Raw genomic sequence first — 15,332 nt, 5'->3', positions numbered from 1 at the left:
GGGTCTGAGCCCCATGGGAACACAGCACTGTGGGGGCACAGGTGGGGTCTGAGCCCCATGGGAACACAGCCCTGTGTGGGCACAGGTGGGGTCTGAGCCCCATGGGAACATAGCACTGTGGGGGCACAGGTGGGGTCTGAGCCCCACAGGAACACAGCACTGTGGGGGCACAGGTGGGGTCTGAGCCCCATGGGAGCACTGTGGGGGCACAGGTGGGGTCTGAGCCCCATGGGAGCCCTGTAGGGGCACAGGTGGGGTCTGAGCCCCATGGGAGCACTGTGGGGGCACAGGTGGGGTTCAAGCCCCACAGGAACACAGCACTGTGGGGGCACAGGTGGGGTCTGAGCCCCATGGGAGCACTGTGGGGGCACAGGTGTTGTCCCTGCCCCACGGGAGCACGGCCCTGTGTGGGCACAGGTGCCCCTCACAGCTCGTTGTGCAGCGGCTGGCACTGGGGGCTCAGTTTCTCCTCCAGCACAGCGTCGGGGGCGCACACCCAGGGGTCGCCGGTGTCCCACTGCCAGCCCAGCAGCTGTGCCCTCAGCAGCTGCAGCACGGCGCCGTAGCGCGGCTCGGGGGCCAGGTTGTGGCTCTCGGCAGGGTCCCGGCTGCAGTCGAACAGCTCCCAGCGGGGGCGGTAGTAGTACTGCTGCAGGCTCCTGTTCCAGTGCGTGGGCTGCCCCGCCCGCGTGCGCTGCAGCACGTCCTGGAAGGTGGGCGACACGTACAGGTCCTGGTCGATGGGGAAGGGCATCTTGTAGTTGAGGTTGTGGACGAGGCGGAACTGGCGGTGCTGCACGGCTCGCATGGGGTAGTACATGGTCACCTCGTGATGGCTCTGGCTCATGAAGGCGGTGGCCCAGGGCTGCTCTGCCTCCAGGGCCGGCAGGAGAGACTTTCCAGTGAGCCGCACCTGCCTCTTGCCAAAGATGCTGTAAGCAGGGTAGGGGATGGAGAACCAGTCCAGAATGGTCGGCGTCAGGTCTGCAGGGGAGGAAAAGGGTGAGAGCAGGGGCAGGCACTGTGGGAGGAAACTCAGCCCCAGAAGGGGCAGAAAGGTCCCTGGGGATGGTGTCCCTGCAGGGACCCTGTTCTGTCCTCCCTCCTCTCCCTTCCCTGCACTGGCCCTGCCAATGCTGAGGGCTCGGGGCTGCTCCCAGCGCCAGGACCCCGAGATTTGGTGCAGGGAGGGTGGGGAGCAGCCCACAGCCCCAGGCACAGCCCCAGGCACAGCTCTTACCCAGGAGGGAGGCGAAGGCCGGGCTGACCTGCCCCCAGCGCTGCGGGTGCTCGGGGGAGGAGAGCAGCAGCGGCTGGGCGGTGCCCGAGCGGTACAGGTTGGTCCTGCCCCCGGGGAAGGGGATGCCGTTGTCGGAGGTGTAGATCACCAGGGTGCTGTTGAGGAAACCGGCGTGGTGCAGCTCCTGCAGGACCAGCCCGATCCCTGTGAGAGCAGGGACAGAGCTCAGGGGGCAGGGAGGGGCTCAGAGCTCAGCCCCAGCCTGGCCACGATCCCTGTGAGAGCAGGGACAGAGCTCAGGGGGCAGGGAGGGGCTCAGAGCTCAGCCCCAGCCTGGCCACAGCTCCCACCTTGGTCCATGCGCCCGATGGTCGTGTACTGGGCAGCCAGGTCCTCCCGGGCAGCCGGCGTGTCCGGGACAAAGGGAGGGACCTAAACAGACACAGGGCAAGGGGCACGTGGCTGACACAGGCCCCTGTGCCTTCACCAGCTCTTGCTGTGACACTGGGGACAGTGACAGGGTGGGGCCAGCCCTGGCTCCATCAGAGGATGCCACCATGTGCAGCCCCACACATCCCCACCGGTTCTCACCTGCACCTGCTCCGGGTGGTAAATCTGTGGCTTCCAGTCAGGGATCCAGCCCATCCCGCTCTGTCCATTGCCGAATTTCTCACAAAAGGGCCCATACTGGGGCTGGGAGTGCCCGCAGCGGTGAGGGTCGTGGAAGGCAACATAGAGGAAGAAAGGCCTAGGGATGGAAAGGGGGGGTGTGGAGGTGGTGAAGCAAAGGGGTGCCCAGAGACCTCCCTGGGCTGTGCCACGGCGAGCTGGGGTCAGCGGGACTCCCCCACCTAATGTGGATATGGGGGGACCCTGTCTGTGACCAGCTGGGCCATGGGGACACATCTTCAGTGCAGCCCTTCCCAGGACAAGGGGGCAGCCTCACCTCTCGTCCTGGCTCTGCAGGAAGCGCCGGACGAGCTCCTTGATCCGGGTGATGTTTCTCCCCACCTGCAGGACCGAGCTGTTCTCCTCGGTGTAGGCAAAGTCAAAGGGGTACACGGCCCCTGGCCCCACGTGCTTCTTCCCAATTATCCCTGTGAGAATGCAGACAGCTGCTGTGCCAGGAGCAGTGCAGGGAGGATGTGCTGTCTCCTCTCTGCAGGGACGGCCAGAGGTCCAGGGAGCTCTGTCAGTGGGGTTTGGTTTGGTGCTCCCTGCCTGTCCCAGCTCCTGTCCCAGCTCCTGTCCCAGCTCCTGCCTGTCCCAGCTCCTGTCCCAGCTCCTGCCTGTCCCAGCTCCTTCAGCTCCTACCTGTCCGGATGCCAGCGTGGCTGAGCAGCTGGGGCAGGCTCCTCACGCCATCGAAGGAGTTGAAGTGATGCACGTCCTGGTGCAGCCCGTACATCCCGTTCTGGTGCTGTGGGGACACGGCACGGTCAGACCAGGGCTGCCAGCCCAGCCCTGAAACCCGTGCAGCCGTGCCCGTGACTCCTGCCATGGGCTGGCAGCCCCGGCCTGGTGCCGCAGGTGCCCCTACCTGGGGTAAGCCGGTCAGGATGCTGGCCCGGCTCGGGGAGCAGCTGCTCACGGAGGTGAAGGCGTTCTGGAACACCAAACCGCGCCGGGCCAGAGCGTCCAGGTTGGGCGTGCGGATGGCCGAGTTGTTGTAGGCGCCGCTCTCGAAGCCGCCGTCATCGGCTGCGGGACGGGAGCGGGGTCAGCCCGGGGGTGTCCCTGAGCTCAGCCCGGGGGTGTCCCTGGGGTCAGCCCGGGGGTGTCCCTGAGCTCAGCCCGGGGGTGTCCCTAAGGTCAGCCCGGGGTGTCCCTAAGGTCAGCCCGGGGGTGTCCCTGGGGTCAGCCCGGGGGTGTCCCTAAGGTCAGCCCGGGGGTGTCCCTAACATCAGCCCGGGGGTGTCCCTGGGGTCAGCCCGGGGTGTCCCTGACCGGGCTCGAGGGACACTGATGACACCGGGAGCATCCCCGGCCTGCGGGTGCCCCGGTCGGTGCTGCGGAGGGGATGCAGCGGAGCCCGGGACCGTCCCTCCCTCCCGTCCCCGGGATGCCCCCAGCGCCCAGCCCCGGGCAGGGGGGTCCGGGCCGGTTCCGGGGCCGGGCCGCACTCACCCAGGAGCAGCAGCACATTCCGGGCCGGGGCCGCGGCTCCGCCGGGCGGGAGCGCGCCCAGCAGCAGCAGCAGCAGCAGCGCCCAGGGCCGCATGGTACCGGTACCGGTACCGGCAGCAGCACCAGCACCGGCAGCGGGGCTCGGCGGCTCCTCCGGCCGCCCCGGCTCCTCCTCACCCCGGTCACATGAGGCGTCCCGGCCGCTCAGATCCGGGGCGGGCGGAGCCGCGGGCTGTGCCGGGCTGGCACCGGCGGCTCCGCGGAGTCCCGCTCCTCCCCGGTACCGACCGCGGGGCTCCCGCTCCTCCCCGGGACCGGCCCGCGGAGTCCCGCTCCTCCCCGGTACCGACCGCGGGGCTCCCGCTCCTCCCCGGGACCGGCCCGCGGGGCTCCCGCTCCTCCCCGGTACCGACCGCGGGGCTCCCGCTCCTCCCCGGTACCGACCGCGGGAGTCCCGCTCCTCCCCGGGACCGGCCCGCGGGGCTCCCGCTCCTCCCCGGGACCGGCCCGCGGGGCTCCCGCTCCTCCCCGGTACCGACCGCGGGGGTCCCGCTCCGCCCCCGGTACCGGCCCGCGGGGTCCGGGCCATGCCCGGGTCCCGGTGCCCGCGCCCGGCGCTGCCGGTGCTGCGCTGGCTCCCGCGGTACTCGCGGGCCTGGCTGCCGCTGGACGCGCTGGCCGGGCTGGCCGTGGGGCTGACCGCCGTGCCCCAGGCGCTGGCCTACGCCGAGCTGGCCGGGCTGCCGCTGCAGGTGGGTACCGGGCCAGCACCGGGACCCGCGGAGCTCCGGCCGGGGTGAGCCGGGACGTGTCCGGCCTCTCCCGGCTCCCAGGGCTGTGCCAGTGCCCCTTCTGTCCCCCTGCAGTACGGCCTCTATTCCTCCTTCATGGGCTGCTTCGTGTACTGCCTCCTGGGCACGGCCAAGGACGTGACGCTGGGGCCCACGGCCATCATGTCCCTGCTGGTCTCCTCGTACGCCTTCCAGCAGCCCGCCTATGCCGTCCTGCTCGCCTTCCTGTCCGGCTGCATTCAGCTGGCCATGGGGCTCCTGCGCCTCGGTGAGATGCCCTTGCCGTGCACTGATGTGTTTAGGATGTTGCTGCACAGCCTGGAGTCGTTCCTTCCTCCTCTCTGCTCTCTGGGACACTGGGACTGTCCTGCTGTCCCGCTGGGGTCCGGAGCGTGCTCACTGCCTCCCATCCCATGCAGGATTCCTTCTGGATTTCATTTCCTGCCCGGTCATTAAGGGGTTTACATCAGCTGCTTCCATCACCATCAGCTTCAACCAGGTCAAGGTAGGACGTGCCCTGTCCTGGCTGCCTCTGCAGCTCTCTCCTGGTGCCGTGCAGCTGGGATATTCAGCACCGGGCTGGGCCGTGTGCTTGGTGCTGGGGGAAGGAGCCCCACAGGGGTCCCGGGACCCCCTGCCCGTGGTTCTGCTGGGTCCCTGAGCGCCCTGCTCGGAGCAGACCGAGCTGAACACCCTCTGCTGGTGACCAGCTGGTGGCATCCAGGACACCAGTAAAACCAGGACATGGGACTGGTCACCTGCAGGAGGCACTGGGCGATTCTCTGGCACGGTGGGTTTGCAAATTGGGAAGCTGGGGGTGGTTTGCAGCCCCGGGAGCCCCTCGCTGGCCTCGCAGGGACCCGAGGCTCTGCTGGGCTGCCACACTTCCCTTGTGGTTAACCCAAATCAGAGCCTCTGGCAGCAGCTCCAGGCCGGTGTTGGCTAATGGCTGCGGTCACGGGGCTGGGCTGGGCTGGGCTCTCAGCAGCTTTGTCTGCCTGCACAGAACATCCTGGGGCTGCAGGGCATCCCGAGGCAGTTCTTCCTGCAGGTCTACGAGACACTGAGGAGGATTGGGGAGACCAGGTCAGCACCCCCTGCCCTGCTCCCCATCCCTGGGGTCACAGCTGGGGCTGATTTCTCGGCTGTGACACAAGCGCCCTGCCCTGGCCTCTGTGGGAGCTCTCAGGGCGTGTTTGGGGTGGCACTGATGTGCCTCTTGCAGGGCTGGGGACGCTGTGCTGGGGCTGAGCTGCCTGGCAGCGCTGGCAGGGCTGCGGGCCATGAAGAGCCACCTGCCCCAGGCTGTGCCCACAGCACCGCTGGCTGTCAGGATCAGCCACCTGATTGTGTGGATCTGTGCCACAGGTGTGTCAGCTGTCCCTGTCCCCTCCCGGGCCCATCTCTTGGGGTCAGGGAAGGCAGAGCCTGAAATTGGGAAAGGCACGGCTGGCAGGGGCCAAGACCTGGAGGTGGGGCAGGGAGGAAAAGTCCCCAGGCTCCTGTCCCTGTGTCCCTTCCTAGGGCTGGGCAGTGCCCAGCAGCTCGGGTACCATCTCCTGTCCCCTTCCTAGGGCTGGGCAGTGCCCAGCAGCTCAGGTACCATCTCCTGTCCCCTTCCTAGGGCTGGGCAGTGCCCAGCAGCTCGGGTACCATCTCCTGCCCCCTTCCTAGGGCTGGGCAGTGCCCAGCAGCTCGGGTACCATCTCCTGCCCCCTTCCTAGGGCTGGGCAGTGCCCAGGAGCTCGGGTACCATCTCCTGTCCCCTTCCTAGGGCTGGGCAGTGCCCAGCAGCTCGGGTACCATCTCCTGCCCCCTTCCTAGGGCTGGGCAGTGCCCAGCAGCTCGGGTACCATCTCCTGTCCCCTTCCTAGGGCTGGCAGTGCCCAGGAGCTCGGGTACCATCTCCTGTCCCCTTCCTAGGGCTGGGCAGTGCCCAGCAGCTCGGGTACCATCTCCTGTCCCCTTCCTAGGGCTGGGCAGTGCCCAGCAGCTCGGGTACCATCTCCTGTCCCCTTCCTAGGGCTGGGCAGTGCCCAGCAGCTCGGGTACCATCTCCTGTCCCCTTCCTAAGGCTGGCAGTGCCCAGGAGCTCGGGTACCATCTCCTGTCCCCTCCTGCTGCCCTGGGCTCGGGCAGGGCTCATGGCTGCTCTCTCCACTTTGGCAGCACGCAACGCCCTCGTGGTCCTGTCTGCTGGGCTGGTGGCCTACTCCTTCCAGGTGATGGGCTGCCAGCCCTTCAGGCTCACGGGCAGCATCCCCCAGGGCCTGCCAGCCTTCCAGCCACCACGCTTCTCCCTGGCAGTGCCCAATGGCACCATCCCCTTCCCCAGCATGGTGCAGGTGGGTGCTGCCACTCCCCGGGGGCTGCCCTGCTCCCTGCTGCCTGTGCAGGCTCCCAGCCCCCCTGACCCTCCCTGGATCCCTCCCTGATCCCCCCTGGATCCTCCCTCCAGGACATGGGGGTCGGGCTGGCCGTGGTGCCGCTCATGGGGCTGCTGGAGAGCGTCGCCATCGCCAAGGCTTTTGGTAGGGCTGTGCCAGGGCCCTGCCCTGTGCTCCCAGGGGGTCTCTGCGGGGCTGGGGGTGCTGGGGAGGGCTCTCTGCAGGGCTCGGGGTGCTGGGGAAGGTGCTGTTCCTTTTGGGGCACTGGGCTCCAGTTCATAGCATGGGCTGGCAGGAGGGGTCCTTGGGGTGCCCAGCTGAAATTTGCCCAGGAGGGGAGCGTTGTCTCGGGCTGCTCCTGTGCCCAAGGGTGCCAGGACAGGGCCCACACTGTCCCATCACTGCTGGTGCTGCTCCATGTGGGTGGCAGGTGCCTGTGGGAGCCTCAGGCCAACGCCAGCATCTCCTTTCAGCCTCGCAGAATGGTTACAGGATTGACCCCAACCAGGAGCTGCTGGCTCTGGGTAAGAGCTGCTTGCTCAGGAGGGCAGGGGTGTCCCCCAGCCCCTGGGCTGCCTGAGATCCCCATCTGGCCAGTCCTGCCTCCACCTGAGCTTCTCCCTTCCTTCACCTGAGCTTCTCCCTTCCTTACCTCGCATGCTGCCCCCACCCCGGGCGTTCTCTCAGCTCAGGAATTTCCAGAGCAGGCTGAGTCACTCCTGCAGGGTCATGGAGGGGACACAGACACAGCAGTGCCAGCCCAGCCCCTTTCCTGGCGACACAGACACAGCAGTGCCCCCCAGCCCCTCTCCTTTGTCTCCCCAGGTGTTGCCAACGTCCTGGGCTCCTTTGTCTCCTCGTACCCCATCACGGGCAGCTTTGGCCGGTGAGTAGCAGGGTGGGGAGCAGGGCGCTCGCTGGGGCTGCGTGGTGAGGGAGCTCTGCAAGGTCCTGAGTGGCAGATGTGCTGTGCCACTGGGTCCCTGAGCTCGTGTCCTGGTCCCCAGCAGCCCGCCCTGGTGGCTGGGCTATGCCTGTGTCCCAGTGGCCACCTTCCCTTCCTCGAGGGCCACCTCCCTTCCTGCTGAGCAGTGCTGGGAGGCAGGGGCTTGCTGATGATCCTCCCTCCCTGACAGGGTGGGGTGTGGGCAGTGGGCAGGAGCAGCGCCCAGCCCTGCCCAGCCTGGCACGGTGCGTTTGTGTTTCAGGACAGCAGTGAATGCCCAGTCAGGGGTCTGCACCCCCGCGGGAGGGCTCGTCACAGGTACAGCCCTGCCTTGGGTGCTGGGGACCCTTGGGTGCTGGGGACCCTTGGGTGTGGGATAACCCTCAGTGTTTGGGACCCCTGGGTGCTGGGGACCCTTGGGTTTCGGGACCCTTGGGTGTGGGGTGTCCCTGGTGTTGGGTACCCCTGGGTGTGGGGTGTCCCTGGTGTTGGGTACCCCTGGGTGTTGGGTACCCCTGGGTGTGGGGTTCCCTGGGTGTTGGGTACTCCTGGGTGTGGGGTGTCCCTGGTGCTGGGTACCCCTGGCTGTCAGGACCCCTGGTGTTGGGTACCCCTGGGTGTGGGGTGTCCCTGGTGCTGGGTACCCCTGGCTGTGGGGTACCCCTGGTTGCCGGGTGCCCGTGGCTCAGGGTTCCTCTCCCGCAGGTGCCCTGGTCCTGCTGTCCCTGGCATACCTGACCTCTCTGTTCTATTACATCCCCAAAGCAGCGCTGGCTGCTGTCATCATCTCGGCCGTGGTGCCCATGTTCGACGCTGGCATCTTCGGGACGCTCTGGCGGGTTAAGAGTGAGGGCGATGCCCCAGTGCAGCCATGAGGAGCCACTCTGGCAGTCACACCCAGCCCCTGAGCTGGGACTGAGCCCCTGCAGGGCTGCCCCTGCCCCTCTCACACACAGCAGGGCTCCTCTCCAGCTCTACCCCACGTTTCCCATAGCAGTCTCAGACATGCAGATCCTTAAAATAATTTAATCCTGGTGCCATAGCTAAATAACAGAATGACAGCTCGAGTTTCTCAGGAGGGATCCAGAACAAAGGAGCCTGTAAGCTTTTTTCCTTTTATCGCCTCACAAACATTGCAAAGTCTGGTGGTGGTCTCTGAGTGTCCCATCACCATCTCTGAGTGTCCCATCATTGTCTGGGTGTCCCATCACCATCTCTGAGTGTCCCATCACCGTCTCTGAGTGTCCCATCCCTCTCAAGTGCCCACCATGTGGCTGCCCAGGGTTCCTGGGTCCTTTGTCATGCAGAGGGGACAGTTCACAGCCCCTCCCCAGGGTTCCCACCCCGAGCTCCACCGAAGCTGCCGCAGCCACCTGTGTGTAATGCAGAGCTGGCGCTGTCACTGAGTGCCCTGTGGCCCCAGGACCAGCCACACCCAGCCTGGCTTCTCTCCCTTGCAGGGCTGGACCTCGTGCCCCTCTGTGTGACCTTCCTGCTCTGCTTCTGGGAGGTGCAGTATGGAATCGTGGCTGGGGTGCTGGTGTCTGGCCTTCTCCTGCTCTACTCCATTGCCAGGCCCCCGATAAAGGTGAGCTTCTCCCCTGCCCTTGTGTTGGTTTTTCCAGCTTTTCACATACAACTGAGAAGCTTTTTAAAGGATTTTATTCCATTATCAGTCCCGATGAAGGGTGAGACATAAGAGATGTAAAACTCAGTGCCATTCCATCAGAAGCCAGCCTGTTTCCTGGGTACAATCCCTTATAAATGTTTTCCAGCCTATTAGCTTTTGCCACACAATGCTGCTAATACTTCTGACACCAATCACTTATATTTTTACCCCATGTAATGCTACAATGCATCTCTCACAGTTCTAATTCTCTAAAATATCAGGTCTTTTTGCAAGGCCATCATTTGAAACTTGTTTCTAATTCAATCTCTCTCTCAACAATGTCATCTCTATTCCATGGCCTTCCTAAGCCAGCAGACCTTATCTCAGAGTTTGCATACACTTGTACAGGAGTGTGTGAGCTTTCTGTCAGGTTTTGAGAATTCTGACAAATCCATTTCTCACACGCTTGGACGTGGCAGGGCCAGGGAGCTGGGAGGGAGCTCCTGAGGGCAGAGAGGTGCTGGGTGCAGGATGCTCCTGACCTGTTCTTGCTGTCCCCAGTCTGCCCCGGGCACAGCACAGGGACCCCTTTAAAAGAGCAGGAGGAGGGGGAAATCCTCAGACTGGAGAGCAGGAGAGGGAGGCATCACTGCCCTGCCCTGCTGGCACTGGGCTGAGTGCAGGAGGGGTTCCCTGAGGGATGGGGGCTCCTGCTCCTCCCACTCCACCCAGGAGGGCAGGGAGTGACACGGGAGCTGTCCCTGCCCGGGGAGGTGACAGCCCTGAGCCCCTGTGGCTGTCCCTGCACAGCCCTGAGCTCCTGTGGCTGTCCCTGCACAGCCCTGAGCCCTGTGGCTGTCCCTGCACAGCCCTGAGCCCCTGTGGCTGTCCCTGCACAGCCCTGAGCCCTGTGCCCGTGTCCCCCCACAGGTGTCAGAGGGGGCCGTGCTGCTGGTGCAGCTGGGGAGCAGCCTGCACTTCCCAGCCGTGGAGCACCTCAGGGCCTCGGTGTGCAGCCGTGCTCTGGCAGGTACAGTGCTGCTGGCCCGTCCTGGGGACACGGCTGTCGCCTCCTGCATCACTGCCGTGGGCGGCAGGTGCTGCCCAGACCCAGGACTGTGTGCCCCACCCTGCCAGCCCTGCCCTAGCTCTGAGGGCTGGGACCCCTGGGCTGCTCATTGCTGCACGTGTTGGACATGACCTTGTGCTCTCCCAGCAGCATCTCCAGCTCGCTCTGTGCTGCTGGACTGCAGCCACGTCAGCAGCATCGATTACACGGCGCTGCTGGGGCTGGCAGAGCTGCTGCAGGAGCTGCACAGGCACGGCCTCTCGCTGGCCTTCTGTGGCCTGCAGGTGTGTGGGACCTTGGCCATGGTGCGAGTGGGGCCGATGGGCTCAGCCCAGCTGCGCTCCCTGGGCTCTGTGCTGGCCTCTCCTTTGGTAGCACCGTCACCATCCCGAGCACCTTCATCTCCCACAGCTGGGGCTGGGGGTGCTGGGATGGGCTGGGGGCTCCTGCTGGCATGGCTGGGGGTGCTGGCATGGCTGGGTGCTCATGCTGGGAAGGGCTGGGTGCCCGTTCTGGGATGGCTGGGGGTGCTGGGAAGCGCTGGGGGCTCTGCCCCAGGGGCTGGGAATTGGCCAGCACTCCCCAGCCCAGGTTTCTCTGCCCTCAGGACCCCGTTCTCCAAGTCCTCCTGTCTGCAGACTTAGAAGGATTCCAGCATTTCCCCAGCAGGGAGGAGGCAGGTGAGGCTCTGGCTGCTCTCCCAGGATGGGGTGAATGTGGCTCTGGAGGACACCCGTGGGGATTTGACCTGTCCAGCTGCAGAGCAGCACAGTGGGGGCTGCAGGGGCTCCTGGGAGGGTGAGCTGGAGCCCGTCCCAAGAATTGGGTGTCCCCAGCCTTGGGGATTCATGGTGAGCTCCTGTGGTTCAAGCCAGCAGCAGCTCAGCACCACAGAGCCCTTCACTCCCCCTGCAGAGGGGTGGGACAGGATCAGAGAAAAGGTAAAAACTCTTGGGCTGAGATGAAGGCAGCTTAACAGGACAGAAAAGAAAAGGAAAATTACAATAACCATAAAGGAATATCCAGACCAAGTGGTGCACAGGGCGCTTGCTCACCACCCTCTGAGCCTTGCCCAGCCAGCCCCTGAGCAGTGGCCCTCAGCCCTCGGCCAGATCCCCCCAGTGCCTCCTCCAGCACCGTGCCCTGTGCTCTGCAGCATCCCTCTGGGCACCGGGGCAGCTCTCCTGGCTCTGCCCTGCCAGCTCCTCCCTGCCCGGGCAGCCTGGAACCCGAGGAGTCCTTGGCTTAGTGCAGGCACTGCTCAGCAGCAGCTGAGCCATCGGGCTGTTATCAACAGGAGCCTCATCCTGAACCCAAACACAGCTCTGAAACAGCTCCTGGGAAGAAAATTCCCTCTGTGCTAGGCAGAGCCAGGACGTGAGCCTTGCCCTGACTGTGCCTCCCCTGTGCTGTCCCAGAGCGGAGCTGGGGAGCGGAGCTGGGGGGCAGCAGGGCAGAGCCCCTCACCAGCACTGCCGAGAGCACCGGGCTCATCCAGTGACACCAGTTTGGGCTGAACGTCCTGCGCCACCCCAGTGCCACCAGCACCGTCCCTGGGAGCCAGCTGCCCCTCCTGGGCACGGGGAGGGACTGTCCCCGTGTCCCACGGCGAGATGGACAGAGCAGCACCAGCCCAGCCCCACATGGGCTGTGGGACAAAACTGTTCCCTGTCACAGTGACCAGTGCCAAGCCATCCTTCCTCCAGGGAGCTGCTGACATTTTTTAAATGACTCTTTTAATTGTGGACCTTTTCCATGTTCTGGACCGCTCCAGTGGTGACGCAGGGGGGGCTCTCAAAGCTTTCAGGGCTGCTGTGCTGCCCTCCAAGTGGACATGGGGCTCAGCCTCCAGCTCTGGGAAAGGGAAAACATCTGGGATTGTGCCCCTTACTGATTTTTATCCTTCCTTACCTTTTTTAATCCTTATCTTATCTGTGGGGTGTTGTGCCAAGCACTGCCCTGGGTCAAGGCTGGGCTCCCCCTGGGGTGCAGCCCCTGGCCTGGGCCCTGCCGAGGGGACAGGCACGGTGACACCAGGCTGTGTGATGGGGACAGCGCCTGCTGGGGCTGGGCAGGGTCACCAGGGGCTGGGCAGGGCTGGGAATTCAGTTCCCCTGAACGGCCCTCGGGACATCGAGGGTGTAATAAATCAGAAACTGCTAATGAGTCAGTGTGATCTCTGCCTGCCTGAGGGAAAGCTTTTTCCTTTTGTGTGGGAAGGGGAGTTATCTTCTGGTGCTGCTGAGCTTGCCAGGGAATAGAAACTGAAAGCAAACTGGGGCGGTGCGGGTGAGCCGAGCCCGAGGGCACGTTCTGCACAGCTCCTGCTGCCAGAGGTGCTGGAAGGGCTGCACATCTGCCCGCGAGCCACACATCTGCCCCGGGAGCCACACATCTGCCCCAGGAGCCTCACACCTGCCCAGGAGCCACACACCTGCCGGAGCTCCGGGTCCTGCCCGGGGTGCATGGAGCTGTGAGTTCCTTGCTGCACCGTGGGGGCGCTGGGAGAGGGATAACGGGGCCATGGGGGTAAAACAGGCTGGTTGTTTAGGAATGTGTGTGTGCTCAAACCTGTGTGAGCATTGCTGGAGGGCAGCGCTGCTGGGAGCCCATTTTGGGCTCGGTCCCGCTCGGATCCGGGAGCCGTGCCCCCACTTTGGAGTGCAGAATCCGTTCTTGGCTGTCGGGACCAGCACAAAGTGCTCTCCTCCAACACAGCTGCCCTCCCTGCTGCTGCCGGGCCTGTCCGGTGCCCCGCCGGCCGGGGACACGTGCACCGGGCACGGGGGGATGCTCGGGGGTACCGGGAGAGGCCGGGACACCTGCACCGGGCACGGGGGGATGCTCGGGGGTACCGGGAGAGGTCGGGACACCTGCACCGGGAACGGGGGGATGCTCGGGGGTACCGGGAGAGGCCGGGACACCTGCACCGGGCACGGGGGGATGCTCGGGGGTACCGGGAGAGGCCGGGACACCTGCACCGGGCACGGGGGGATGCTCGGGGGTACCGGGAAAGGCCGGGACACCTGCACCGGGCACGGGGGGATGCTCGGGGGTACCGGGAGAGGCCGGGACACCTGCACCGGGCACGGGGGGATGCTCGGGGGTACCGGGAGAAGACCCGGGAGATGCCCGGCGGGATGGGGGCCGGGCGGGGCGGGACCCGCCGAGAGCCGCCCGGGGCCGGGATTGGCCGGGATCGGCCGGGGCGGGCCGGGGCTGGGCGGGGACCGTGACTACAAAAACGAAAGTTGGCGGCTCGCTAGAGAAACGAAACTTGTCCGGGTGGGAGCCGGCGGAGCGGCGGGACGAGCGGGTGCTGCAGGTGCCGGTGCCCGTACCCGTGCCCGGTCACTCGGTGAGTTGCGCTGCCGGGCCGGTGAGTGGCGGCACGGGGCGCCGGGCCTGGGGGGCTGCGGGGCAGGGGCAGCCGCGGCTCCGGGTCCCGCTGCACCCTCCCGGTGCCCCCGAAGCGCCTCCGTGTGCCTCGATTTCCCCGGTGCGCCCTGATCCCCCATCTGCCCAGAGCCCTCCGGTGCGTGCACGGGAACTCCCATCTCCTCCCCGGTCACCCGGGACGCCTCTCCCCCGTGTCCCTCCCCGGTTATCGCTTCTCCCCGGTTCCCGCTCCCGGTTCTTCCCGGTTCTCCCCGTGTCCCTCCCCGGTTCCCGTCCCCGGTTCTTCCCGGTTCCCCCCCCCCCGGGCCCTCCCGGCGCCCCCCGGGAGCCGCGCTAGCCCCGCCCCTCACATCACATAACTGGTTCATTTGCATACAACCACTCCTTCGCCATGCCATTGGCCCATCCACCCTGCTCTTTTGCATATCGCCCCAGGGGGCGGAGAGCCGCCAATCCGCAAGCAGCGAGAGGGGCGTCATTTGCATACAGGCCCCGCCCACGGGGTGGGCCCCGCCCAGGCGGGATCGGCCGGGACGGCGATCCTCGGTCCCGGCCCGGCCCCGGTCCCGGCCCCGCCGCTGGAACTGCGCTCCCGGCCGCGGCCCAGCCCGGCCGAGCAGCCCCAGGCAGGGCTCCGAGGAACGGAGCCGGGCCCTCGGTGGGAGCACGGGCCCTCAGCGCCGGGGGCGCGCTCGCTGTTCGTGTTGGTTTGCCTTCAAGCGCTGTGGTTGCCCTCACGCTCCCAGCCCGGCTCTCCAGTGTCGCTCCCTGACAATAAAACGGGCAGAGGAGGAAGTGGCACGGCTGTGGTGCCTCACGCTGTGTGTGCCGGTGTTTGTGTCTGTGCCCCGGGCCTGTCTGTCCCCCTTGGCTGCCGGGCGGGGCCTTCCGGGGCCTGCGGGGCCGCGCTGTGCCCGGGATTCGGCGGGGCTGGGCTGGGCCGGGCTGACCGGGGGCTGCGCGCACTGACCGGGGGCTGCGCGCACTGACCGGGGGCTGCGCGCACTGACCGGGGGCTGCCTGTGTCACCTCTGGGCTCTGCCGTGCGGCTCTGGGCTCTGCTCTGCCCAGCCCATTCCACTCTGCTCTGGTCCCAAACTCCCCTCCCAATCTCTCATCTCAGCCTCCCCTTACCAGAGACAGTTTTCTTCACTTTGCAGTGACTGTCAGGAGACAGACAAGTGATTCAGTTGGTGGCACATCCTACACAGTCTCCACACTCAGATCTCCAGTGTTGAACTAGTTTATTTTACCAATGAAGTAGTGCTGGTCTTTGTGTTAAAAGACTGGTTGAGTCCTTCTTGACACAGAATTTCCAATTCGCAGCTTGTTGTTAGATTTGGAGCTCACCCCTGAGTTGTGTTTGACAACACACTAATTCTGCCTCGCTGAACAGAGACAGAACCAAGTGCTCAATACAGTTCTGCTGGGGGAAATGTTTCCTAATCCTTTACTTGCTTAAGACCGAATGACCTGGGCCACCAGAATGGCTTTTGGTTTGTTGACAGAGAGAATGTGATGCTAGGAAAAAGCACACTAGATCAGAATCAAGCTGCTGCAATCCCCACAGGGTCAGTTCTTAGCAAATCCCGCTACGCTTCAGCACGGCAGGGTTACAAACCTGGCATCCCCAGCTCTGGAATGCTGTAGGAAGAACATCCAAAGTAGCTGAGGTTCAAAACTTTTGCTCTCAGAACTGGGGTGGAGGAGCCTGTGAAACCTTTGCAGAAGGCAGAGATCTGCTCTGCTGCCTGAGCCCAGAGT

At 65.3% G+C, this 15,332-nt stretch overlaps 2 protein-coding genes across 2 annotated transcripts; one reads left to right on the top strand and one right to left on the bottom strand.

The window, feature by feature from the left end:
• Window positions 1-424: 424 nt before the first annotated feature.
• On the bottom strand, window positions 425-3,461 carry SGSH (N-sulfoglucosamine sulfohydrolase). Its single transcript, XM_036394757.2, has 8 exons — window positions 3,368-3,461; window positions 2,781-2,941; window positions 2,555-2,660; window positions 2,187-2,337; window positions 1,832-1,988; window positions 1,591-1,672; window positions 1,241-1,444; window positions 425-984 (listed from the first exon to the last, which is right to left on the bottom strand). The coding sequence occupies exons 1-8, from the start codon at window positions 3,459-3,461 to the stop codon at window positions 425-427; spliced, it is 1,515 nt and encodes a 504-aa protein (XP_036250650.1).
• Window positions 3,462-3,553: 92 nt separating this feature from the next.
• SLC26A11 (solute carrier family 26 member 11) lies at window positions 3,554-11,774 on the top strand. The gene is given in 17 exon segments (XM_036394756.1): window positions 3,554-3,599; window positions 3,602-4,119; window positions 4,234-4,426; window positions 4,578-4,663; window positions 5,165-5,244; window positions 5,384-5,526; window positions 6,328-6,503; window positions 6,617-6,689; window positions 7,019-7,069; window positions 7,371-7,431; window positions 7,754-7,809; window positions 8,197-8,337; window positions 8,952-9,079; window positions 10,031-10,130; window positions 10,320-10,453; window positions 10,777-10,849; window positions 11,588-11,774. Coding segments are annotated over 17 exon segments (2,142 nt in total). The 3' UTR covers window positions 11,671-11,774.
• The last annotated feature ends 3,558 nt before the right edge of the window (window positions 11,775-15,332 follow it).

The sequence above is a fragment of the Molothrus ater genome, chromosome 19 (genome assembly GCF_012460135.2).
Source record: "Molothrus ater isolate BHLD 08-10-18 breed brown headed cowbird chromosome 19, BPBGC_Mater_1.1, whole genome shotgun sequence".
NCBI classification, from domain to species: Eukaryota; Metazoa; Chordata; class Aves; order Passeriformes; family Icteridae; genus Molothrus; species Molothrus ater.
This window is presented reverse-complemented; position numbering and strand designations above follow the sequence as displayed.